The 27,078-nt window shown below is 44.6% G+C and overlaps 1 protein-coding gene across 1 annotated transcript in view; it reads right to left on the bottom strand.

Annotated features, from left to right (window-relative positions):
* The window catches only part of LOC132890109 (zinc finger C4H2 domain-containing protein), a 30,317-nt gene extending 6,287 nt beyond the window's left edge, over positions 1-24,030 (bottom strand). The window contains exons 1-4 of the mRNA XM_060926898.1: positions 23,802-24,030; positions 23,179-23,350; positions 9,536-9,708; positions 9,257-9,419 (exon numbers count right to left, since the gene is read on the bottom strand). Of these exons, the coding sequence (XP_060782881.1) occupies positions 9,257-9,419; positions 9,536-9,708; positions 23,179-23,350; positions 23,802-23,854 (561 nt within the window). The 5' untranslated portion in view covers positions 23,855-24,030. The remainder of the gene's footprint in view (positions 1-9,256; positions 9,420-9,535; positions 9,709-23,178; positions 23,351-23,801) is intronic.
* Between the last annotated feature and the right edge of the window lie 3,048 nt (positions 24,031-27,078).

The following is a 27,078-nucleotide window of genomic DNA, read 5'->3' as shown; positions in this document are numbered from 1 at the left end:
GGAGAGATTGGGACCAGAACACGATGGTGTGTGTGTGTGTGTGTGTGTGTGTGTGTATGTGTGTGTGACTGTCCCAATTGGGAAAGTATTGTGTTGAAAAGCCAAATAAAAAGAATCTGAACGCTAACAACAGCCTGCCGTACTTCTGTGCTCCACCCACATCCGGGCAGCTTCTACAGTGGTGCTGAAATCCGGGAGTGCAGAAGGGAGCCCCCCTCATGGCCCACAAAGATAAATTCCACACCGCCTGCACAGCCACTGCAATACTGCCGAGCAACATCAATCGGAACACCACACCATGGATCCACAAAACAAGCACAGAAACACCACCACACAGAGCGCCAGTATATCCCAAACCACCTGCACAGCCACTGGGCAACATCACTCGGAACACCACACCAAGCACAAAAGCACCACCACACAGAGTGCTGGACAACCCTAATGTTAAAAAGAGCAACGAGCTTACTGCAGTCCATAGCAAAGAGCACAGGCATCACCCACGGTGCACCAAGGCCTGAAGGAAACTGAAAACTGGGTCCGGTGCTACACCACAACTGGCAGACAAAACACTCAAAAAACAAACATCGAACTACACAAACACAAATAGAGATGTTATTTGTTCGGGAAGTCACTTTTCAACTCAAAAATCAAGTTCTGACAAGATCAAACAAACCCATAAATCGTTCCTATTGACCACACACAAACAGGAGTTGTAGAATTTTCTTTGTGATTTAGTGAGAAAATACCAAGTTCTCCAGAAATCTGCAAACCTGTGCAGTCAGCAGCAACACTATCTCCAGCCATATGACATTATGATAATGATACAATGTTTAAAAGTGTGAATATTATTTGGACTGTGAACAGATTTGCTGTGAATAATAGGTTGTTACTTGTTTCTCTTTTTTCAACTCCATTAACAATTCAAGAGGATATTTAAAATAAATGTTACAGCTCATAACATGAAGTAAGACAGCTTTTAACATTAGCTAACTAAATTCCCGAGATGAATCTTCTTCATCCAGTGAGCTGATGTGCTTCGTCTTCAGATGCTCCAACATAGAGGATGTGCTTCCAGGCCAGCTAAGGTCAGCTTTACAAATTGTGCAATTCACAACCTTTTTTCCCCCCCAGAGTTCAGTGTGAAATGCTCCCACACTTTGGAGGTTTTTGTTTTGAAGCTGCCATACCACTTTTGTTAACTTTTCTCCAGTAAGTGGTAATATCATATGGAATCAATTTTGTGCCAAAATGTTCATACAATACTTTTGAAATATCAAACAAAAACGACATCAAAATACAAAAAAAAGAAAAAAAGTCAATTTTTTTAGACTGGCAAACAAATTATTTGTGTAATCGTGCAAAATATCAGTCTATTACTCTTCAGAAACCTTTTATTTTTGTTCCGTGTCTTTCTCAGTTTTGTTTGACGTAATTTATTTTGGTTGCGATTCCAGCTTTCTCGTTTGCGCTCCCTGACTTTTTGCTTGTAGTTTTGGCACAAACTTGACGTGTGGGTGGGCTGTCCAGGAATGCATTCCCATTGGCTAACTTGTGTTTGACTGACAGCTACGCTCAGCCATTCCCTACTCGGATTCTGGCGGACTGTTTGACGAGTGACCGATCCAGTAAGACGGTCCCTTCGGAGACACCAGAACAATAGAAGAAGTAAGGACGCATGCGCATAAACTGTTATGCGCGAGACTTCATATTAGCCACAAAGTCAGGAAAATCTGTTTGTAAAATTACATTATAATGACCAAATACAATGAAAAGTATTTTTCCAGTCTCACCTGTGAAAGGTAATCCCATGTGATCTCGTTTGGACGGCAAACCTGTTGGTACAGTTAAACGCAGCTAATCTTTATTCCCCGCTTTGACCTATCCAAAATGGCGGCGAGGATGACGTATGATTCTACGCGGAAGGCGGCGTCTTTAATGGTCCGGAATAAATTGAATGATACACGTTGATGGATTAATTTGTTGTTTCTCACCTGTGAAAGGTAATCCCATATGATCTCATTTGGACGGTAAACCTGTTGGTACAGTTAAACGCAGCTAATCTTTATTCTCCGCTTTGACCTCTCCAAAATGGCGGCGAGGATGACGTATGATTCTACGCGGAAGGCGGCGTCTTTAATGGTCCGGAATAAATTGAATGCTACACGTTGATGGATTAATTTGTTGTTTCTCACCTGTGAAAGGTAATCCCATGTGATCTCGTTTGGACGGTAAACCTGTTGGTACAGTTAAACACAGCACATGAATCTTTATTCTCCGCTTTGACCTATCCAATATGGCGACGAGGATGACGTATGATTCTATGTGGAAGGCAGCGTCTTTAATGGTCCGGAATAAATTGAATGATACACGTTGATGGATTAATTTCTTCTACGCCCTTTTTGAGGAATGTATTGTAGGACTTAAACCCACATCTGAAGAGGTGAGATCGCTCCTTTTTTTTCCCTATTTTTGCTGGCGGAATTGACTCTGCCGTAAGGGCAGAGTCTCTCTCTCTCTCTCACTTTGCACCATTACACAATAAATATTCACAGTGAAAATATTTTGTAAGCGCGTTTCATGAACCAAGTTATAGGATTTGTTGACAACTCGCATCGAGTTCGTTACACTTCTACCCGGCGTGAAGCACTCACAGTCATGTGGTTGTGACGTCATCGTAAACAAATCCGTTCTACTCATCCAGACGACTTCGCAACGGCGCCGTTGCCAGATCTTTCCACTCTGGAACCCGTTCTCAAAAAGATTGCGTTTTGGGCACCCAAAACGCCGGTGCCGTGTGGACGCCAGGCCTAAACGATAAGCAATTGTATCGGAGTCACCTGAATCCGTTGCCGTGTGGACAGGGCCTAATACTGAACCTTTTAAACCCTCATTCACAATGCAAATGTGTCACATCACTGTTAATTATCCTAGCTGGCTAATTTACATCCATCAACTGATGTGATCTGTAATAGTGTAAATAGGTACACTGCAACCCCACAATCACAAACTCTTACTACAAACTTTTGCATATCACAAACTAAGTTCGTGTACCCCACCTTCAATCAGTCGGAGTCTTCAAAAAACATCACTGTCACGTCCATGCACACTGGCATTCAGCGCATGCAGCATGCACACACACGTGTGCAGTGCCATTAGGACTAATTGCAGTACTATGCACCTATTCCGGATAAGAGCACAATCACAGCGCATGCTTATAAGGACTCTCCAAAATACACAGACTCGGCAAAGTATACACACTGTACCTACTGTCTCCTTGTTACCAAGCCTTGTATCTGTGTATTGCCTTTGCAGTTTTGATTTTGTTTTGCGTATTTGGACTCTACCTTTCATCTTTACTGCCACCATTCTGTTTGTGCCTCACGTGACCATTGCTCATTTCACGACCCTGCCTTTGTCTTACGTTTTTAAACTGTTTGCCTGTAAAAATAATTAAAAAAAACCACCCACACCTCCCTGCAATCACATCCATCATTTGCCTGCTTACAGGACACACTGAAGGCCAATTTATGCTGACAACCCAGTCCTCGCAGACGGCACCGCAGATAGCGTCTGCATAGCCCCCCCCCCACCTTCACAGACGCTCTGCGCGCACCTCCCAAAAATTGTGACCACCGCAGAAGCCTCGCAGACAGCGTCGCAGACAAGAGGGCTCTGATTGGTCCACTCTACATCCGCTGTACACGCACTTCCGCTTCCCTACTTTCCCGGTTTGGTTTGTTTTCACGACCACCATTTTTAAAAACACAAGCGAAGATGGAGCAGCACGAAGAGCGGTTGATTGAGGAAGTGAGGAAGTACGTACATCTATACGACTCCAGTTCTAGTCATTATAAAAAAAAAAAGTTCTAGTCATTATAATTAACCGGAGAATAAACACTCCACTAACCACACCCACCAACTACTCCTAGCGATTTCACGACTTCGCGCCCCCTTGCGTTGTGCCGGTGAATAACATCACGCACGCCTATTACTCCCCGCTCAACGATAAATTACAACTGTCTGCGAAAAGCTATCTGTGAAAGCCTTGTCGCAAGAGCATGCAGAGGCCTTGAGCTATGTGTTCCTCCTTCCACCAGAAACAAACAAACAATAAGTAATCAAGTCTGCAGTCAACTTAACGTGTTAATGCCATTAAACAAAGGCTTAACTAGCCTAGCTTAGGTGTCAATCACTAACAATTAATGAGAACGGTGATCAAGGGATCGATAAAAGGACATTATGACTGGTGATACCACGAAACTTAACACCTAGTTAAAGCGTACCAGCAGCATTTTTATACCCTCCACACAACCCCGCAGTGCGGCATAGATGACCTTATTTGTGATTTGTAACACATTAATGCAGCCTCTCTCAACCAGGGTGCTGCAGCACCCTGGGGTGCCGTCTGGCTTTGTTAGGGGTGCTGTCAAAATTATATATCCTAACATTGAAATAAATAAAATGAATTAAAATTCCAAAAACCAATAGTTACACTAATGCAGATCATCGCCGCCTCATGCATCATCTAAATTTGTCTCACGGCCCCCTTTCCCATGTCACAACGTCACTGCCGGGGTCAGGGTATGGTCAGTGTGACTGCGTATATTTTATATGCTGGTGCCTTGAGAATTTGCATACTTCTGAAGGGTGCCATGACTGAAAAAAGGTTGAGAAACGCTGCATTAATGAACTAATGGTAAAAATTTAGAAAACATAGTGAGACAATGAGTGGACATTGACAACTATACACCAATAACCACCATCATTTCCATAACAAATGAAGAAATCACCACCTCCATTCATGATCCTTTAACTCCGTTAATGAACTGCAATAGTGACTCAGGCCCTGTCCACACGGCAACGGATTCAGGTGAATCTGATAAAATTTTTTATCGTTTAGGCCTGGCATCCACACGGCACCGGCGTTTTGGGTGCCCCACAACGATATTTTTTGAGAACGGGTTCCAGAGTGGAAAAATCTGGCAACGGCGCCGTTGCGAAGTCGTCTGGATGAGTAGAACGGATTTGTTTACGATGACGTCACAACCACATGACTAGAACAAGCAGCACTCTCGCTGTTTTGTATGAACCACTGCATTGCATTCACTTTTGTATACAGCTTTTCTTTTAAATAATAGAGATGGGATTTATGGCTCTTTGATGGGATCCGCATCTTTGTGATCCGTTTTTTGAAAAGAGCCGTTCAAAAGACTGGCTCATTTGGCTCTTTTTAAATATTTATTCAGTTTTAAGAAGACAGGGTCTAAAGAAGCCAGATCCCTCTGCTTAGACAGTGACATCAATATTTCTGGACATACCTTTTATATAAAGCAACCTAGACTTACATTATTGTAACCCCTAAACGCTCATAAATAACCATTAAAAAACAATGAGGGCACAGAAGGCACAATTTCCTCGCGTAGTCGCAGCCATCTTCTTCTTGTTGTGTGTTTGTTCCTGACAGTGCTTCACACCGGGTAGAAGAAGGGGTTTATGCGCATGCGTCTACTTCTTCTATTGTTCTGGTGTCTCTGATGGGACCGTCTTACAGCACCCCTAGAGGTGTGGCATGTGTATTGCATCGTTTTCAGCAAGCGTTGCGTTGCCATATGTACCTGATATTTTACTGATCCATTGCCCATGTGGACGCGATATTTTTTTAATAAAATCTCGTTGCTGTTGTCGTGTGGATGTAGCCTCAGAAGCAGAAATTCATGACAAGGACAATGTGCCTATAATGCACATACTGTGCATGTTTGGTGTGACAAGTAGGGATGCAACGGTACAGTGTGACCACGGTTCGGTTCGGTTCACGGTTTATGGGCCACGGTTTCGGTTCGGTATGTCAATATTGTCTCTGCTCTAACATGCAGTAGTTTTTTTTTTGCTTTTTCTATTTGAAAAACAAGGTACAATATTAAGTGTAAAATGTCAAATAATTAAAGCCATTGATGAAATCAAAGGGGTTTTATTATAAACATGGAGTTCCTTATCATACTTGCCCTCATAAATAGGTAATAAACATAAAATACAGTAAAGGGCAGCAATGTAGTAAAGTCACCTGAATACTGTCACCCACACAACTTAAGACAACTTAAGTCATACTTAACACTGAAGCCAAAATGACTCTACACTGTGGATTTGAACGAAGATGGTGCCTTTTCAAAGTTTAATCTCTCGTCTTCTTGTCCACTCGCCATGATTCTAAGTGCTACTAGAACACACGCATTCCTCTTTTACTTCCCCGGCGTATGTTTCGGAGTGCTGATAGGCTCAACTGAAAATTCTGAAAATCTGATTGGCTCTTGTTTCTTTGTGGGCAGGGCTTAAAGGGAGAAACCGCTTCCCCGGGGTCCTAAGCACTCTTGTGTATTGTACGCTACACAGAATACATGAGCAATGACTTTGTATTAAAAATTAAAGTTTAATGTCGCGCTTACCGAAATACCGCGGTTTGCCTACGCGTACCGAACCGTGCTGGGCGTACCGAACGGTATGAATACAATAAAAAAAACCGTTGCATCCCTAGTGACAAGTGGGTCCATTTCAGTATTACAAACTTTCCAGTATAGCAAACAATTTGGACATCCCCCAAGGAGTTCGTTATAGCAGGGTTGCAGTGTATCATGTCACCGTATTCTTGTATGTTTCTCAGTGCAATATTCAACTTATCATTTAACCTTGAATATAGTAGAGGACCTGTGTTAGATATGTATGCACATAATTTAGGAGAGGATAACTCAACTATTATAAACTAACCTGAACCCAAGGAACAACTTGGGATGTGTGCCAAAATCGCTATCCGGGGCGAACAGGCCGAAAATTACCAATCCAAGATGGCTGCCTGTAGCTATACTGAAAATATCAATTTTTGAGCCACTCATCAAAGAAGTATGTGCAATACCTCATTTTATGGGTTTTTGGGTATGGGGAATCCATTAGTGACATCATTTTCATGATTGAAGGAAAAGGGAACAAGCTATGGTCAAGGGCAAGGTTTAAAAATAATTAAGTAAATAAACAGGCGGCGGCATGGTGGTGCAGTGGTTAGCGCTGTCGCCTCACAGCAAGAAGGTCCTGGGTTCGAGCCCCGGGGCCGGCGAGGGCCTTTCTGTGTGGAGTTTGCATGTTCTCCCTGTGTCCGCGTGGGTTTCCTCCGGGTACTCCGGTTTCCCCCACAGTCCAAAGACATGCAGGTTAGGTTAACTGGTGACTCTAAATTGATCGTAGGTGTGAATGTGAGTGTGAATGGTTGTTTGTGTCTATGTGTCAGCCCTGTGATGACCTGGCGACTTGTCCAGGGTGTACCCCGCCTTTCGCCCGTAGTCAGCTGGGATAGGCTCCAGCTTGCCTGCGACCCTGTAGAAGGATAAAGCGGCTAGAGATAATGAGATGAGATGAGAAATAAACAGGCCAAAATTGCAGTTTCACGGAAAACATGAGAAAAACAGAATAACCCTGCCTCGAACATGGAATTGGGAGACCTATGCCAGGGCTCAAAATTCGCGGTGGTCCGGTCGCCCGAGGCGACTTAATTTGTCATTTGGCGGGTAATTCCTGTCACTAGGCAGCCCGGCTGGCTAGTTGAAAATAAAAAATATATATGAAGCGAAGACTCAGACTAGGGCTGTGCGATATCTCGAATATACTCGATATATCTCCGAAAATTCTGTGTGAGATGCATATAATTATTATATCGTAACTATCAAGTATTTTATGGTCATCTGCCGACTTGTGTTTGTTGCGTTTGTTTAAAACCTTTTCCGGTGTTTTTCTCCCTGTCCCTCAGGCAGTAACGTGAGAGGCTGCCTAAGGGTAAAGAAAACAATAACGTCACACACTCACCAACCAATCCCGGGCAACATCTCGGTGCTGAAAGGAACTTCCGGGAAGATTTTCTAGTTTCGGTTGTGTTGCCAGATTGGGCGGTTTCCCGCCTAATTGGGCAGTTTTAAGTGCATTTTGGCGGGTTTTGAACATATTTTGGGCTGGAAAATGTCAGCAGTATCTGACAATACTGCTTGCGGGAAGATTTCCTAGTTTCGGTTTACAGTGCTGACTCAGTTTGTGCAATCGCTGGTGTTGCATAGGCTACCATGTAAGCTCTGTCAATTTCAGCAACAAATTAAAAATGGAAGCGGATGAATTGGTTCCTAAAAGAACTAGTAAGGGGTCAGTCATCTGGCATTTTTTTGGATATCACGAGGAGGACATGGAACAGCAAATGCCAGTTTGTAAAGTGTGCAAAAAAAAAAGTATCAAAATACTCGGGTCTTGAAATAAATGCACATTAGTCATGAACAATGGTAACTACTCACTTTTGTGTTATTTTTGACAGAAGTAAAATTCATACATGAACAAATTTTGGCGAGTTGATTTTCTGTTTGGCTAGTTACTTTGGAAGGTCACTAGTCCGGCTGGCTGGTGAAAAAATATATGAATTTCGAGCCCTGTATGCACATAATTTAGGAGAGTATAAGAAAGCAAGCCTTTGATTAATATAAAGAAATTGTATTTTCAATAATACTATTATGATCAACGGAATGTTAACTTAGTGAAAAATACAAAACTTCCTATTTTAGTAGGCAGCAATATCTTGAGAGCCTAAATGTTTAACAGTCAACAACACAACTTTTAACATCACATTATTACAGTTTGTGTGTCACATAAACCAGGGTCGACCTGGCGATTTGTTCAGGGTGTACCCCGCCTCTCGCCCATAGCCATCTGGGATAGGCTCCAGCTTGCCTGCAACCCTGTAGAACAGGATAAGCGGCTACAGATAATAGATGGATAAACCAGGGTCAGGAACATGAAGAGTAACACAATAATGCCATAATACCAGCGGCCATCCTGGATTGGTCATTTTCAGGCTGTTCACCCTGGATAGTGATTTTGGCACACATCAAGTTATTCCTTGGGGTCAAATTAGCCTATCACAGTTATCCTCCAAATTATGTGCATACATGTCTAAGCAGGTCCTAGACTAATAGGAGTATTTGGTATATTTCTTAGTGCACTGTTTCTAAGTGCAATTCTGTCCTGATTCAATAAGCACATAATACATGCTGCTTTGTAATATATATTTTGCACTTACCTTCCGTTTTATTTTGTACTTAATTTTTGCTCTTTTTACTTTTTAACTGTGCCAAATCTAAAAAGTTTCTGAAATGGATGTATCTTAAATATGATTATAACATAGTAACTACACTAAACATCATTTGTATACCAACCGGGTGTGCGATTTATTTCTGACCTTCATAGGCGGAGGCTGCTGTCTGAAAGTGGCTGGCTGTCGTGGGTCTTGTTTTCTTGAGACCTGAAGCTGTTGAGCAGCAGCTGCAGCTGCTGCTAAAGATTCAGGAATGATGGGCTCGTGTGGCTCTTTCTGCCATTCAGCCTTCTGCTTCTCAAAGTAACTAGATGGGAAAATAAGAACCAGACTCTACATGATAGTTTCTTGGTAGAACACATGCAGCAGAATAGATTTTACCCTGCCATTGAAAAGGCACCCGATTCAGCTTGAGACACTCACTCTAGTGAAAGTCTCTCCTCTTCCTCATTAAGGTTGGGCAGCCGATTCAGACCAAGAGTCATTCTCAGAGCATCAACATGCTCCTTCAGGGGTTTGTATTCATCATGGAGGCGTCGTGTGGTCTCCAACAGTTTGTTCAAATCATTTTCCGATTGCTTGATGGTGCTCTCCATCTGCAAACATCAAAATATACAAAAGAAACTTTAGCTTCCATACCTGTCAGAGAAGCAATCCAAAGTGTATGAGCCGGCATATACAGTGTTTAGAAAAAAAACCTTTAACTTCTACAAAGATTAGATCTTTGGAACCACATTCTAATGCTATGTTTGACGAAAGCTCATACATCTTAATTTCCAACCTGAGTCGGAAAAACCAATGAAAATACTCAATTCCTAATCAGAAAAAAGTGAAGGGGCCATCAGAGTTCAGCATATAATTTCAAGTCAGCATGGCTGCGCATACCATTAACAACAAAGAATTACTGCTTCTCTATGTTTAGATTGAGATGGATATGTATAACATGGAGCATACTGCTTGCTGTTTTGAGAAGGTACATATTTTGCAAATGCTATTACTTATATAAAACTTACTACTCGTGTCACTAATGCTAGTTGGCTTGTCGCTAAGTCATGTCACTGATGTACAGACAGAGCAATTTTTGGAATGTGCAAAAGGTTTTTTTAAATAATCAACTGTGGCAGCAAGGGTGTTCGAGTAATGACAGAGAAAGCATAGTTCCCCAACATGTGTGTGTTTTCCATAATTCACTGAAAAGTGAAAATTAGAATAAAGTACAGTTCCTTATTTTTTTGCACATAAAAAGTCATTACGCTGGTGCCAAAACCCGGGACTCAAGGAACAAATGCCGCCATGGAGTCCAAACCAGTCAGGGAGCTCCTCCAGACCTTCAATGTCAACCTCCAATGCCAGCACCAAGAGCTGTTCACGCTGTCCTTCGAGCAGGAGCAGCACTTCCAGGCCCTGTGTGAGGCGCAGGACTGGCAGGTGTTGTGGAGCTTGGTCCAACCAGTGGGTACTCCATCGTTCACTCCTGCAGCCAGCATTCCTGGTCAGCTGGTCAATATGGGGCTGCAGAATGACCCAGAAGCCTTCCTCAAACTGTGAGTGTATGGCCAACCTCACAGTGGGCAGCTCCCCTATTGCTACTCCTGTCTGGGGAAGCACACCTTGCGGCTCAGCAGCTCCCAGACCAGAAGTAGGCTAGACTGCAACAGGTCAGTTGCAGCCCCAAAGAACATTTGCCAGACACACTGATAGGGGCAATGCATGTCAAATTTTACCAAATTTTCCACCTCAATCTCCTGAAAAGGTTGCGAGAGGAGGTTCCTGTGGCTCTGGCAACGGTAGTTACGGAGAAGTCAGACACCTTTGTCCACAGTTATTGACACCGTTCCACAATTAGACATCCAGATTATTTTTTAAAATAAATGGTAAAACCCCAATTCCAAAAAAGTTGGGACAAAGTACAAATTGTAAATAAAAATGGAATGCAATGATGTGGAAGTTTCCATATTTTATTCAGAATAGAACATAGATGACATATCAAATGTTTAAACTGAGAAAATGTATCATTTAAAGAGAAAAATTAGGTGATTTTAAATTTCATGACAACAACACATCTCAAAAAAGTTGGGACAAGGCCATGTTTACCACTGTGAGACATCCCCTTTTCTCTTTACAACAGTCTGTAAACGTCTGGGGACTGAGGAGACAAGTTGCTCAAGTGGAGGGATAGGAATGTTAACCCATTCTTGTCTAATGTAGGATTCTAGTTGCTCAACTGTCTTAGGTCTTTTTTGTCGTATCTTCCATTTTATGATGCGCCAAATGTTTTCTATGGGTGAAAGATCTGGACTGCAGGCTGGCCAGTTCAATACCCGGACCCTTCTTCTACGCAGCCATGATGCTGTAATTGATGCAGTATGTGGTTTGTCATTGTCATGCTGGAAAATGCAAGGTCTTTCCTGAAAGAGACGTCGTCTGGATGGGAGCATATGTTGCTCTAGAACCTGGATATACCTTTCAGCATTGATGGTGTCTTTCCAGATGTGTAAGCTGCCCATGCCACACGCACTAATGCAACCCCATACTATCAGAGATGCAGGCTTCTGAACTGAGCGCTGATAACAACTTGGGTCGTCCTTCTCCTCTTTAGTCCGAATGACACGGCGTCCCTGATTTCCATAAAGAACTTCAAATTTTGATTTGTCTGACCACAGAACAGTTTTCCACTTTGCCACAGTCCATTTTAAATGAGCCTTGGCCCAGAGAAGACGTCTGCGCTTCTGGATCATGTTTAGATACAGCTTTTTCTTTGAACTATAGAGTTTTAGCTGGCAACGGCGGATGGCACGGTGAATTGTGTTCACAGATAATGTTCTCTGGAAATATTCCTGAGCCCATTTTGTGATTTCCAATACAGAAGCATGCCTGTATGTGATGCAGTGCCATCTAAGGGCCCGAAGATCACGGGCACCCAGTATGGTTTTCTGGCCTTGACCCTTACGCGCAGAGATTCATCCAGATTCTCTGAATCTTTTGATGATATTATGCACTGTATATGATATGTTCAAACTCTTTGCAATTTTACACTGTCGAACTCCTTTCTGATATTGCTCCACTATTTGTCGGCGCAGAATTAGGGGTATTGGTGATCCTCTTCCCATCTTTACTTCTGAGAGCTGCTGCCACTCCAAGATGCTCTTTTTATACCCAGTCATGTTAATGACCTATTGCCAATTGACCTAATGAGTTGCAATTTGGTCCTCCAGCTGTTCCTTTTTTGTACCTTTAACTTTTCCAGCCTCTTATTGCCTCTATCCCAACTTTTTTTGAGATGTGTTGTGGTAATGAAATTTCAAATGAGCCAATATTTGGCATGAAATTTCAAAATGTCTCACTTTCAACATTTGATATGTTGTCTATGTTCTATTGTGAATACAATATCAGTTTGAGACTTGTAAATTATTGCATTCCATTTTTATTTACAATTTGTACTTTGTCCCAACTTTTTTGGAATCGGGGTTGTATGTGGTACTAACAATTTATTTAAAATTTGTTAGACAGACTTATATCTTGTATTAAATATATCTTTTATATAACAATGTCGGTGCTTACGTAAATGAGGAAGTAATTCTCATCTCATTATCTCTAGCCACTTTATCCTGTTCTTCAGGGTCGCAGGCAAGCTAAACAAATGAACTGACAATGTTTAACCTGTGTCAGAAAATCTTTGTTCCACTTTCTAATTATTTTCATGGATCAGATTGTTATTCACTTGTCATTGTTTGTATTAATTTCTAGTTTACCAATAAATGTCAAGAGGCAATTTGTCAGAATGCTTGCACTTCCAGATGTCTGTGCAGGAAGAAGCGGCGAACAAACAGTACAAAGCCAAATCATGAAGCAGAAATCGTAGTCAATAGGTGAGCGAGGGTCGGTCGATGGGCAAACAGAGTGATGTAGACAAAACCAGGAACAGTAAACACAGAAAGGATAGCGAGAGTCAATAAATGGAAACCAAGCAGCGATAACAAAGGCTCGGTATGGACTGAGAAAGCAGAACGATACTTCGCAATGAAGCAGGAGTCTGAGAGGGGTTAAAGTAGCATGGTACTGATTAACCAAATGAGCAACAGCTGAGTTCAATACTCTGGTGACGGGGCGCTGTGAATCTTGGTCATTGTAGTCTTGGGCGGCCATGTTTGTAGTCTGGTTAGCACTGTTGGTTTCAGTGCTCCTACTGACAGAACACCCCCTGAGGAGCTCCCTCCGGGAACTATATTCTTCTTGGGGCGTCCTCTGCCCCAGGTGCAGGTTTGTCAGGATTTTGAGCGTGAGACTCTTGTTTCATCAAGGGATCAAGGACATCTTTGGCACATACCCAGCTTCATTCTTCAGGCCCATAGCCTTCCCAATCTACCAGATATTTAATTTGACCTCTTATGCGTCTGGAGTTGAATAGTTGATTTATCTGGTAGATCGGTTCACCCTCCAGACTCAGTGGTTGGGGTTCTTGGACGAGAGGGTTCTCGACTAGTGGGCCTGGAATGGCAGGCTTGAGACAGGAAACATGAAACGTTGGGGATATCCGACTATGAGGGGGAGTTCTAACCTGTAGGAAACCTCGTTAATTCTCTTCAGAACCTTGAATGAACCAATGTACCAGGCTTGAAGTTTTCAGCAGGTGTTAGATGGTCTGAAACTCTTGGTAGCGACCCATACCCTGTCCCAGGAGCGACGTTTGGGTTCTTACCCCATGTTTGTTGGTCTGTTTTTTGTATTTAGCATTAACTGTTTTGATGCGTTGATGTACTTCTTCCCAGATGGCTTGGCTGCGTGAGAACTAGTCCTCAATGGCTTGGACTTGTGTTGGCGTATCATCCCAGGGGAAAAGGGGGACTGGTAGCAGAGTATGCACTGGAAAGGGGTCAGCTGCATAGCAGAGTGTTCAAAGAGTTTTGTGCATACTCAGCCCATGGAATGAAACGTGCCCAGTCCCCTGGGTTCCTCACGCAAAAGATTCTTAGGAAGCATCCGATTTCTTGGTTGGCCCTCTCCACTTGTCCGTTTGATTGAAGGTGATAACCTGATGTGAGACTGACTGATATTCCAAGTCATTCCATGAAACATGACCATAGACGAGAAATGAACTGTGGACCTCTATTGAGGTATTTCACCTGACGTCACAGGGTCACGTGACGCCCCGGTGTCCGCCATTTTGAAGGTCAAGCTAGCTAATGTCAACAACATAGTAGCTAGTATGTTACTGTAGCAATGTTTACGTTCAGTCATTTGGATGACTGTTAAAACCTTTCAGTCTCAAGTTTTTCCTTTACTGTATTTACTAGTTTACTGTAATTATGATCCGGCAGCTATTTACACCGGATCCAGTGTAAATAGCTGCCGGAGCGCGCTCCGGCTTGTTCCCCCTCAAATTAAGCAGCACGCTACGGCTTGCTCCCGGAGTGCTCCGGCCGAGGTTCCGGAGCGCGCTCCGGCAGCTATTTACACTGGATCTAGTGTAAATAGCTGCCGGATCATAATTACAGTAAACTAGTAAATACAGTAAAGGAAAAACTTGAGACTGAAAGGTTTTAACAGTCATCCAAATGACTGAACGTAAACATTGCTACAGTAACATACTAGCTACTATGTTGTTGACATTAGCTAGTGCTAACAGCTAGCTGCTAGTACACTGCTACAACACAGACACCAACCCTAATAATACAGTTCTTGGTCATTGCCTGGTAACAGCAAATTTATAATGGGCCATGTCTCAACAGACTAAGAAGTTATTTCAATGACATTTAATAACATTTTGTTTATCCTGAGGACCGAAAGTAAATGAAAATGTGAACAAACCTTAGCTGTAATAAGATGGCGACCACCGGCTCCAGGGACGACCCCCTGATATAGGCATGTTACCCAGCCTGACACAAAATATTTGTAGGCATCCAAACTCTTATACGCTTTCAGATCAATACCTGTGTATGGCGATGGGTTTTTAACGACATGGGTATACAGATCATGTGGGCCGAAATCAGGTAAAGACGAGGGCTTCGTGTACTTCCGTACGTCAGTGAACAATCCTGGTGGAAGCAGGTAAACGTCGTTCTCTAAGCCTGCTAACCTCAATTTTTGCAAATACCTCTCCCTCTGCTCGCCCTGTAAATGCCCTACGTCGCTGGATAGTGAAGGTGTTTTCTGCATCTTGCTCCTTTTTCTTTTATGTTTTTCGTTTGTCGCCTTCCTCGCATTCAAACTGATTCGAGCCGTGACGTCCAAAATGGCAGCCTAATGATGCATCACATGACTTGGTCACGTGGGTGAAAAACCTCAATTGCTGACTATGTCCTCGGGAATGCCAAAGTACCTGAATATATGTTGAAACAGAAGTTCAGCGGTCTGGAGTGCAGTCGGGATGCCCAGTAACGGAAAGAGTTTTAGTTCCTTGGAGAACCTGTCTATGATCACAATGATGGTGCTGTTTCCTATGCGAGGCGGCAGATCTGTGATAAAGTCAAGGGCCATGTGTGACCATGGTTTCTGTGGTAGAGGGAATAGACAAAGCTTACCTGCTGGTGGAGTACGAGGCACCTCAGCCTGGGCACATTCAGAGCAAGATGCAATGAACTGACTGACCTTTGTGAGCATGTTTTCCCACCAGTATTTGTTGCTTAATAACTGGTTGGCTACCTGGATGTCCTATGGCAGGAGACGTGTGGGCCCAGGTGAAGAGTTGCCCTCTAAACTGCTTAGGGAGGTAGAGTAGACCAAGTGGAAAGCTTGCAGGAGTTGTTCTGGGCTGAGCATTTCTTATTTGCTGGTCTAAGCCCCAAGTGATGAATTGCACAAGCAGTTGGGTGGAAGAATTGCATGAGTGGTGGATTCTTGCTGTGAGGAGACAAAAGTGTGTAACAGAGTATCTGCCTTTGTGTTCCTTGATCCTAGGTGGAGTGAGATGGTGAAATTGAACAGGGTAAAAAAGATGGCCCATCTGGCTTGGTGTGGATTGAGATGCTTAGCTTTCTTGAGGTATTCCAAGTTGTTGTGGTCAGTGAGTATTGTGAAGGGATGAGTGGTTCCCTCCAGCCAGTGTCACCACTCCTCAAGTGCGAGTTTGATGACTAATAGTTCATGGTTACCTACATCATAGTTTATTACTGCAGATGTGAGCTTCTTTGAAAAATAAGCCATGGGATGAAGTTTATGCTTCTCTCCACAACACTGGGACAAGATCCCTCCAACACCTGTGTCAGATGCGTTGACTTCTACGACGAAAGGTTTGGTTGGGTCTGGATGCTGCACCAGGGCTGAGGTGAACATTTTCTTAAGCCGGTTGAAGGCTTCTTCTGCAGAGGGATTCCACTGCAGCTGTTTGGGTCCCTTCTTAAGCAAGGCAGTTAGCGGTGCTGCAATTGAGCTGAAACCTCGAATGAAGAAGTGTCAAGAGAAATTTGTGAACCCCAAACAACACTGAAGTTCCTTGATCGAGGTGGGTACTGGACAAGACATGACTGCGGACACCTTTGAGGAATCCATGCTGACTCCTTCTGCACTGATGACATATCCTAAGAATGAGATATGCTTCTTGTGGAATTCACACTTTTCAGCTTTGACATAGAGGTGGTTCTCCAGTAAATGCTGGAGAACTGCTCTGACACATCCTTGATGGCTTTCTTCATCGGGGGAATATATCAAAATGTTGTCAATGTACGCTATGACGTAGCGCTCCCAGCATGTCCCTTAGTACGTCACTGTTCAGACACTGGAAAACACTGGGAGCCGAAGAAAGGCCATATGGCATTGCCCAGGATTCAAAGTGACCAGTGGTGGTGCTAAATGCGGTCTTCCACTCATCACCCTTCTTGATTCTTATCAAGTTGTAGGTGTTGTGTAAGTCAAGCTTTAGAGAACACGTTTGCTGAGCGAAGCTGCTCTAGAGCAGATGAAACAAGAGGCAAGGGATAAGGATATTTTACTGTAACCTGATTAAGCCGTCTATAGTCAATACAAGGCCGAAGGCTGCCACCTCGCTTTTCAACAAAAAAGAAGCCTGCTGAGGCTGGTGACTTGGAGGGATGGATGTATCCCTGATTGATGGCTTCTTGAATGTATTCCTCCATAGCCACGTGTTCCTTCTGGGAGGGAGGATAAATACGACCACAGGGAGGTGACATACCTGATATAAGGTCGATGGCACAATCATATGGTCTGTGAAGCGGTAGCCCACAAGCTGTCCCCTTGCTAAAGACTTCTTGCAGGTCTAGGTAACACTTAGGGATGTCCTCGATGGAGTCTGGCTAGGGGCTCTCCACCGATGTGGAAATGATACAGAGTTGTGGGTACGCAAGATAGTGTTGGAAGCAAGTAGGTGACCACTGCAGACTTTCTTTGTTATGCCAGGAGAACAAAGGGTCATGAAGTTGTAGCCAAGGATACCCCAGAATGATATTGTGATGTTCAGTAGGGGTTATGTAGAGAGAAATTTGCTCAGGGTGGAGTGCCGCCAGCTGAATGAGAATGGGAACGGTTCTGGTGGTTACCTGGCCATCACCTACGGGTCCTCCATCAATAGTTCGGATGCTGATTCGACTTTGCTGAAGAATTGTGGGTAGGTTGTACTTCTGGATGATTGTGCTGTTGATGAAATTCCCCTCTGACTCCGAGTCTATGAAGGCAGACAAGACGTGTGTGGAGGATACCAACTTTAACAAGACAGGCAATTTAAATGATTGTGCATTAAATTTTCGATCTGGACTCACCACCTGGGTAGTGGGTTCCACAGGCTTGGAGCGTGCAGGACAGATTGGACATTGATTTATCTTATGCGCTGAACTTCTGCAGTAGAAACAGAGACCCTCTTTCTTCCTCCTTTCTTGTTCCAATCTCTTCAGGTGAGTGTGAGACACTTCCATGGGTGCACTTTCTTCAGTGCGTGGAGCAGACTTGGAGGTTTCCTTGATGGAGGATTAGGTGGTGGGCAAATGATCCAGCCAGATGGCTAGGTCAATAAGGGAGTCCAATGTCATGTTAACATCCCTACATGCCATTTTGCTAAGTATCTCAGGGCGGAGGGCGGCACGGTGGTGTAGTGGTTAGCGCTGTCGCCTCACAGCAAGAAGGTCCTGGGTTCGAGCCCCAGGGCCGGCGAGGGCCTTTCTGTGTGGAGTTTGCATGTTCTCCCCGTGTCCGCGTGGGTTTCCTCCGGGTGCTCCGGTTTCCCCCACAGTCCAAAGACATGCAGGTTAGGTTAACTGGTGACTCTAAATTGACCGTAGGTGTGAATGTGAGTGTGAATGGTTGTCTGTGTCTATGTGTACCTGGCGACTTGTCCAGGGTGTACCCCGCCTTTCGCCCGTAGTCAGCTGGGATAGGCTCCAGCTTGCCTGCGACCCTGTAGAAGGATAAAGCGGCTAGAGATAATGAGATGAGATGAGATGAGATCTCAGGGCGGAGGCCCTGACGAAAAACGGCTTTCAACGCTGGTTCATTCCATCCACTGGCTGCAGCAAGCAACCGAAAGTCCAGGGCGTATTCTGCAACTTTTCTAGAGCCTTGCTTCATATTGAGGAGACTTTCTCCAATTTCGATGCCCTCAGGTTCATGATCAAATACTCGTTTGAAACACTTGAGAAAACGCTCATACGAAGTCAAATGTTCACCTCCTTTGCTCCATACAGCTCTAGCCCATTGTAGTGCCTTACCAGTGAGGAAGGACAAAAATTTGGCTATCTTGTGTTTATCCAAAAGACGGGACATAGTAGAGAAATACAGGGAGCACTGAAGCAGAAACCCTTTACTGGTGGAAATATCTCCAGCATACTGCTCAGGAACAGGAAGCTGTAGCATGGCACTCAAAGCTGTCTCAGGGTGTGGAAGGAGGGCCTGCGACATCACAGTTGCTAGTTGTGGTCATCCGCGTGTTGAGATCAGCAAGCATCTGTTGATGTTCTCCTAACAACCTTCCCTGGGCATTCAGAGCGGTTTGTTTAGCCTCCTCCGCTACATCCATGCTAGGGCGAAGTATCCTGTCAGAATGTAGGCACTTACAGATGTATTTGCAGGAAGAAGTGGCAAACAAACAGTACAAAGCCAAATCATGAAGCAGAAATCGTAGTCAGTAGGCGGGCAAGGGCCGGTTGATGGGCAAACAGAGTGATGTAGACAAAACCAGGAAGAGTAAATGTAGAAAGGATAACGAGAGTCAATAAACAGGAACCCAGGCAGAGATAACAAAGGCTCAGTATAGACTGAGAAAACAGAACGATACTTTACAATGAAGCAGAGTCTGAGAGGGGTTAAAGTAGTGTGGTAGTGATTAACCAAATGAGCAACAGCTGAGTTCAATAGATAGTTTTCACATGACGTCACAGAGTCGGGGATTCCCTAGTGGCGGCCATCTTGTGGGTCAAGCTTACCGTACGGGTGACTGTACACACATTGTAACGCGCGAGTACAAAGTCTTCAAAAGAACCCAAGCAGGCTATTTAAAGCTAGCAATGGTGCACACCTGTTGTATTCACGGCTGTTGTAATAGGTCAAATGATGAAGTCAAGCGGAGCTTTTATGGAATTCCCACTGTACGGGAGCATGAAGGCGAGCAAACAAACTCAGCATACAAAGGAGAAATCTATGGCTTGCGAGAATCAACCGCAAGGATTATCAGCCTTCCAAACACAGCAAAGTCTGCTCCGATCATTTTATAAGTGGTAAGTTGTTTAAATAAACTATCAATTGTGTTTAAGTTTGCTTTTGGAAACCAAAACATCATGTAAACAATCTCTGAAGAATGCCTAACTGGAACCGCTGAGTGTACGTTTACATTGTAATGTACAATTAATATCACTCGTTTGTCACATTTCTATTTGAAACTTGTCACTTCACTCACGCAAGGGTCATTTTTGAAAAACATTTTAGGTCTATTCTGTATGATTTGATTTGTGTTTGGGATGCAAACAGCGCGCCTTTTGGCGGATGCCGCCTGAATCGCGCAGATCCGATTTTTTTTTTTTTAGGGGGGGCGTTGGAGTGTCTGATTATAATTTCAAAGTAAATTCTGTATTAAAATTACTAAATAAGCAAATCCTTTACAGTCCATGAAACAGGAAGTATAAGGATGAGAAAAAAACAGTTTAAATCGGAAAGCCACGCACTTAAACTGTTTTTTTCTCATCCTTATACTTCCTGTTTCATGGACTGTAAAGGATTTGCTTATTTAGTAATTTTAATACAGAATTTACTTTGAAATTATAATCAGACACTCCAACGCCCCCCCTAAAAAAAAAAAAATCGGATCTGCGCGATTCAGGCGGCATCCGCCAAAAGGCGCGCTGTGAATATATAAAGTTGTATATATCAGACAGCCTTTAAAGTTTGATGAAGTCAGTTTCAGGCTTTGGAGCAGGCTTTGGCAGTTTCAGGCTTTGGCAGCCCTGCATAGTCACTTGAAAATGCATCTTTGTCCACTTCGTAGGGGTCAATTCCCCCAATCAAGGCCAGTCTGGCTGCATACCATTGTCGTGAGATGTCATCTAATGTATCTCTATACTTCTGTTTGCTTGATTTTGCCGACATTGATCTTTATTTTAGAAAACTGACTATATAACTTCATAAATTCGTCTGAGATAACATAGCCGGTAGTGGCGATGGTCCGTTTTGTTTGCCCCGCAAGATGGCGGCTGAGGGGCGTTCCCCAGAATGCCGTGACGTCAGTGAAAACTAAAGGCCAATTTATGCTGACAACCCAGTCCTCGCAGATAGCGTCGCAGACAGTGTCTGCGTAGCCCCCCCACCTTCGCAGACGCTCTGTGTGCACCTCCCAAAAATTGTGACCACCACAGAAGCCTCGCAGACAAGAGGGCTCTGATTGGTCCACTCTACATCCGCTGTACATGCACTTCCGTTTCCCTACTTTCCCGGTTTGGTTTGTTTTCACGACCGGCATTTTTAAAAACACGAGCAAAGATGGAACAGCATGAAGAGCGGTTAATTGAGGAAGTACGTACATCTATACGACTCCAGTTCTAGTCATTATAAAAAAAAAAAGTTCTAGTCATTATAAGTAACCGGAGGATAAACACTCCACTAACCACACCCACCAACTACTCCTAGCGACTTCGCGCCCCCTTGCGTTGTGCCGGTAAATAACATCGCGCACGCCTATACTCACCCCTCAACGATAAATTACAACTGTCTGCAAAAAGCTATCTGCCAAAGCCTTGTCGCAAGAGCATGCAGAGGCCTTATCTATTGAGGTATTTCACCTGACGTCACAGGATCACATGACGCCCCGGTGTCCGCCATTTTGGACGGCAAGCTAGCTAATGTCAACATCACAGTACCTAGTATGTTGCTGTAGCAACGTTTACGTTCAGTCATTTGGATGACTGTTAAAACCTTTCAGTCTCAAGTTTTTCCTTTGCTGTATTTACTAGTTTACTGAGCCAGCCAGCCCCGGAGCGCTAGCTAGCCCCGGCCAGCCCCGGAGCGCTAGCTAGCGCCGGCCAGCCCCGGAGCGCTAGCTAGCCCCGGCCAGCCCCGGAGCGCTAGCTAGCCCCGGCCAGCCCCGGAGCGCTAGCTAGTGCCAGCCAGCCCCGGAGCGCTAGCTAGCCCCGGCCAGCCCCGGAGTGCTAGCTAGCCCCGGCCAGCCCCGGAGCGCTAGCTAGCTAGCCCGCCCCGGCCAGCCCCGGAGCGCGCTCAGTAAACTAGTAAATACAGTAAAGGAAAAACTTATAACGGGCCATGTCTCAACAGACTAAGAAATTATTTCAATGACATTTAATAACATTTTGTTTATCCTGAGGACCGAATGTAAATGAAAATGTGAACAAATCTTAGCTGTCAGTGAACAGTCCTGGTGGAAGCAGGTAAACGTCGTTCTCTAAGCCTGCTAACCTCAATTTTTGCAAATATCTCTCCCTCTGCTCGCCCTGTAAATGCCCTACTTCGCTGGATAGTGAAGGTGTTTTCTGCATCTCGCTCCTTTTTCTTTTATGTTTTTCGTTTGTCGCCTTCCTCGCATTCAAACTGATTCGAGCCGTACCGTCCAAAATGGCAGCATCACATGACTTGGTCACGTGAGTGAAATACCTCAATACTCTGGTGACAGGGGGAGCTGGGAATCTTGGTCGTTGTAGTCTTGGGCGGCCATGTTTGTAGTCTGGTTAGCACTGTTGGTTTCAGTGCTCCTTCTGACACAATTGACATTGTAACCACATGAAAATCCAGGTCAAAGGTCGCATGTCATTCCTGGAACCAAAACTTTATATTTTTACATCTAAAAATATAAAATGTCTACTGATATTGTAATATGTGGTAGATATTTAGAACAAACTGCAAAAATATTTTCTGAATGGGATAGAAAAATCTGAATATTTCAACCATGTCATTTTTTTATATGCTAAGAAGTTAATTCTGGTTTAATTCTATTTATTGCAGTCGGATTCCAAATACTCTATAAACATTCCATTCTTTATGAATCATAAAAAAAATTATAAATCACAGCACTTTTATTTTTTTTTTTAAAGTACTTCATCTATTTCAATAATGTTACACAAAGAGCGATACATAACAGTTGTAAATATCACTTAATTCAACAGGGTGTCGATAATGGTGGACACTGGGTGAAAGTGATCACTATTATCGACACCTCACGTGACTTCTCAAACGCACATTTAGATACAAAATGTCGACTGTCAAATGAAAGAGTAAGAAACAAAGTAGGTTTCGACAAGTATATCATGAAATATCAGTGAACTTGATAAGTAAAAACATGTCCATGATCTTTCCATCATGCTTACCTGCGATGATAATGGACAAGTTTTCCTTGAATTGCTGATCATGCTAAAAAAAATCCATCTCAGGTAATGAGCTGTGTCATCAGACAAGCTCAAAGGGTGAGGGGGTTGATTAATTAACCAGTAATAACTGTTGTAACTGAAACTCACCTTTGTAAAATTGTTTTTTATTGATAGATCTGAAAAGGTGTCGATAATTATGGATAATTGTAGCCACCGCTCTAGTCAACCCACATACAGATAAGTGAATTTATATTTGGTAACCATACCATACTTTCTGGTGATGTTGCTATAAATGGAGCCCTCTGATTTGATACACACCACATTGATATCAGCATGGATCAGGCGCAGTTCCTCAACATGGGCCATCTTCTCCTGAAGGAGCAGGTCCATCTCCTGTTTATATTCTCTCAGGTGTTTCTCTTCGGCTTCAAGGGCTTCAAACTCGCACTTCAGCCTGGATTTGATCTTCTGCAGCTGGAGAGTTTTATTCCTAAAGTACATGTCAAAACAAAAAATACACATCAAATAGAAGGATAGAAAACACGCAACTCTAAGTTACTTGCACCATGTCTATAAATTAAAAAGAGTTTTAGATAAGCGGTGTCCTTGCAATATTCCCAACACAAACTATCTGTTGCTAATGTTAGCCATTTATCTTGGCTTGCACCTTTGTTCGGCAAACAATTACACACCGTCTTACCATCAAGACTGTATCTACCACAACATCTTTAAAAAAAAAAAAAAGATATACATGAATTCAGTGCGGGCAAAACAACTCATGCATTAACGTAAAGGGGAAAAATACACCGCATCTATTAATTGTACGCGTAACGTTGGTAAACCCAACCGATAATCCAAATAAGCAAAGCAGAGATACACTAGCCAAACAGTCAGGCGCTAGCCACCGGCTACCATTGAATGAAGACGAGGGCATTTTTTACCTTATTTCCAAAATATTTTCTAATTTGCACATTATGTCTTGCTCATCTGTCATGGTCTCGGTTTTTATGTTCCAGCGTCGAGAATTCAGCGCTAATATTAACGAATTATTTAAAAATCCGTATGTAAATGAATACAACGCAGTTACAAGCACCAGCAGCTAACTGTACACGATAGCGCATGCGCAGATAACTTTACTGCTGCTGACGCGTGCTGCTGTTGAAATGCCTTCCATCACGGTGAATTGTCTGAAGCAAAAACTCTATGTAGCTGAATCAGAGACGTTACGTTTGGCATTGGAATAAAAATCGGCATTGATTAAAACAATGTAAATAAAAAAAGAACATTGGCACTGAAACAAAATTAACTTTACTCATTAGGGATAAATTAGGGATAAAATTAGCTCATGTTTAAACTCTTTAATTTTCTGTAAAGCTGCTTTGCGACAATGTTTGTTGATTAAAACGCTATACAAATAAATTTCCTAAAACCGATTATTGGCACATGCCTAGCTGACACGATTATTATTCAAGCTCGAGTTGCCAGAATGCGAAGAGGCGTTAGCCGTATTGTTCCACAAGACTACAACCAGCAACAGTTCAGGGAGCAGAGAGAGAGATTTTTAGATGTGTATATAATCAGGAGACGTTGACAGCCACAGATTCTGAGTAATACGCTTCGTCCAGATGTTCGAGTCGTAGTGGAGTCTTAAAGCAGCACACCGAGGTCCGAGTCGGGGTTCAGCTCTCCCCAGCGCTCACATCCATTCCGAGAACTTCGAAGAATGACCTTCAACCTCTCCTTCTGCTCCGTGATGAAGTCCGAGACACGGATGAGCCAGTGCAAAACCAATAAACTCAACCCCTCCCCCCACCAAGTCACCTCAACCCGCCCCTAAACCCCTCCCCCCACCACAAAAAGGTGCCGTTTGAACCTCACAGAGATGCAACGTTCGTCATACGTCTTGGAAAGAGTCACACTCCCCTTTTTCTGCTTTTTCTCCTCCTCTCCTCCTCTCCTCCTCTCCACCTCTCCAGCATCTTTATGAGTTGGGACACGAAGCACACGGAGGACGTCAGGCACACCAGGAAAAGCAGATCCAGAATGCTGTGGCTCTCAGTCTGAAAGACTTTCTGCAGTGGAGGGAAATAGATAACGAGCAGCTGCCCCATGATGGAGGTGAGTACAGCGAAGCAGAACGTCCTGTTACTGCGCAAGCCCATCTCATGGACCATACGGGTCTGTGAGCGAGAGCTGAGGGCATTAAACATATCAAAGAAGACGAAGCAGGTGAAAGTCATGGTGGTGTCTCGTGGTGTGATCCCGTTGTCCCACAGCTCCCTCCAGAAGACAAAGAGCGTGCCACAGATGATGATGAAGGACGAGACGAGCACCTTGACGATCAGGCTGCGTGTGAGGATGCTGTCTCACACATTCCACGGAGGTTTACGGATCACGTCGCCGTCCACAGGCTGCACACCCAAACTCTGAGCTGGAGGTCCATCCAATGATGATGTTGATCCAGAGGATCTGCATGGCGTTCAGAGGAGATGGGAAATTCATCAGTGTGGCCAGAGAGATGAGTATCAGAGCCGCGATACTCATGCTGAGCTGAAAGCTCACAAAGTTCTTGATAGATGGATAGATGGTATCTATCTTGGTAGATAGATGGATAACAATCTATCAAGGACCGTGACGTCACCCAGTATGGCACAGCCGGGGCCCCACCCTGGAGCCAGGCCCGGCGTTGGGGCTCGTATGCGAGCGTTTGGTGGCCGGGCCTTTGCCCACAGGGCCCGGCCGGGCTCAGCCCGAAGCAGTGACGTGGGCCCGACCTCCTGTGGGTTCACCACTCACAGAGGTAGCCGTAGGGGGCTGGTGCAGTGCGGATTGGGCAGCAGTCGAAGGCAGGGGCCTCGATGACCTGATCCCCGAACACAGCGGCTAGCTGTTGGGACATGGAATGTCACTTCGCTGGGGGGGAAAGAGCCTGAGCTTTCGCGGGAGGTTGAGAGGTACCGGCAAGAGATAGTCGGGCTCACCTCCACCCACAGCTTGGGCTCCAGAACCCAGCTCCTCGAGAGGGGCTGGATTCTCCACTTCTCTGGAGTCGCCCATGATGAATGGTGGCGGGCTGGTGTGGGCTTGCTTATAGCTCCCCAGCTCAGCCGCCATGTGTTGGACTTTACCCCAGTGAATGAGAGGGTTGCCTCTCTGCGCCTTAGGATTGGGGAGAGGGCTCTTGCTGTTGTTTGTGCCTATGGGCCGAATAGCAGTATAGAGTATCCGGCCTTCTTGGAGTCCCTGGGAGAGGTACTGAGAGGTGCTCAGACTGGGGACTCCATTGTTCTACTGGGGGACTTCAACGCTCACGTGGGCGACGACAGTGACACCTGGAGGGGCGTGATTGGGAGGAATGGCCTCCCCGATCTGAGCCCGAGTGGTGTTTTGTTATTGGACTTCTATGCTAGTCATGGTTTGTCCATAACGAACACCATGTTCGAGCATAGGGGTGTCCATAAGTGCACGTGGCACCAGGACACCTTAGGTCGGAGGTCGATGATCGACTTTGTTGTCATTTCATCGGCTCTCTGGCCCTATGTCTTGGACACTCGGGTGAAGAGAGGGACTGAGCTGTCAACTGATCACCACCTGGTGGTGAGTTGGATCTGCTGGCGGAGGAGGAAGCCGGACAGACCTGGCAGGCCCAAACATATGGTGAGGGTCTGCTGGGAACGTCTGGCCGAGCACTCTGTCAGGGGGGTCTTTAACTCCCACCTCCGGGAGAGCTTCTCCCAGCTTCCGAGGGAAATGGGGGTCATTGGGTCTGAGTGGACCATGTTCTCTGCCTCCATTGTCGACACGGCTGTTGGGAGCTGTGGCCGCAAGGTCTCCAGTGCCTGTTGTGGCAGCAATCCCCGAACCCAGTGGTAGACACCAGAAGTAAGGGACGCCGTCAAGCTGAAGAAGGAGTCCTATCAGGCCATGTTGGCCTCCGGGACTCCTGATGCAGCTGATGGGTATCGGCAGGCCAGGCGTGCCACAGCTCGGGCAGTTGTGGAGGCAAAAACTCGGAACTGGGAGGAGTTCGGTGAGGCCATGGAGGAGGACTATCAGTTGGCCTCGAAGAAATTCTGGCAAACTGTCCGGCGCCTCAGGAGGGGGAAGCAGCACTCTGCCAACACTGTTTACAGTGCGGGTGGGGAGCTGTTGACCTCGACTGAGGACATTGTTGGGCGGTGGAAGGAATACTTTGAGGATCTCCTCAATCCCACTGTC

Source organism: Neoarius graeffei, chromosome 8, assembly GCF_027579695.1.
Source record: "Neoarius graeffei isolate fNeoGra1 chromosome 8, fNeoGra1.pri, whole genome shotgun sequence".
Taxonomy (NCBI): Eukaryota; Metazoa; Chordata; class Actinopteri; order Siluriformes; family Ariidae; genus Neoarius; species Neoarius graeffei.
The sequence above is the reverse complement of the archived record's forward strand: the minus strand, read 5'-3'. Positions and strand labels throughout refer to the sequence as shown.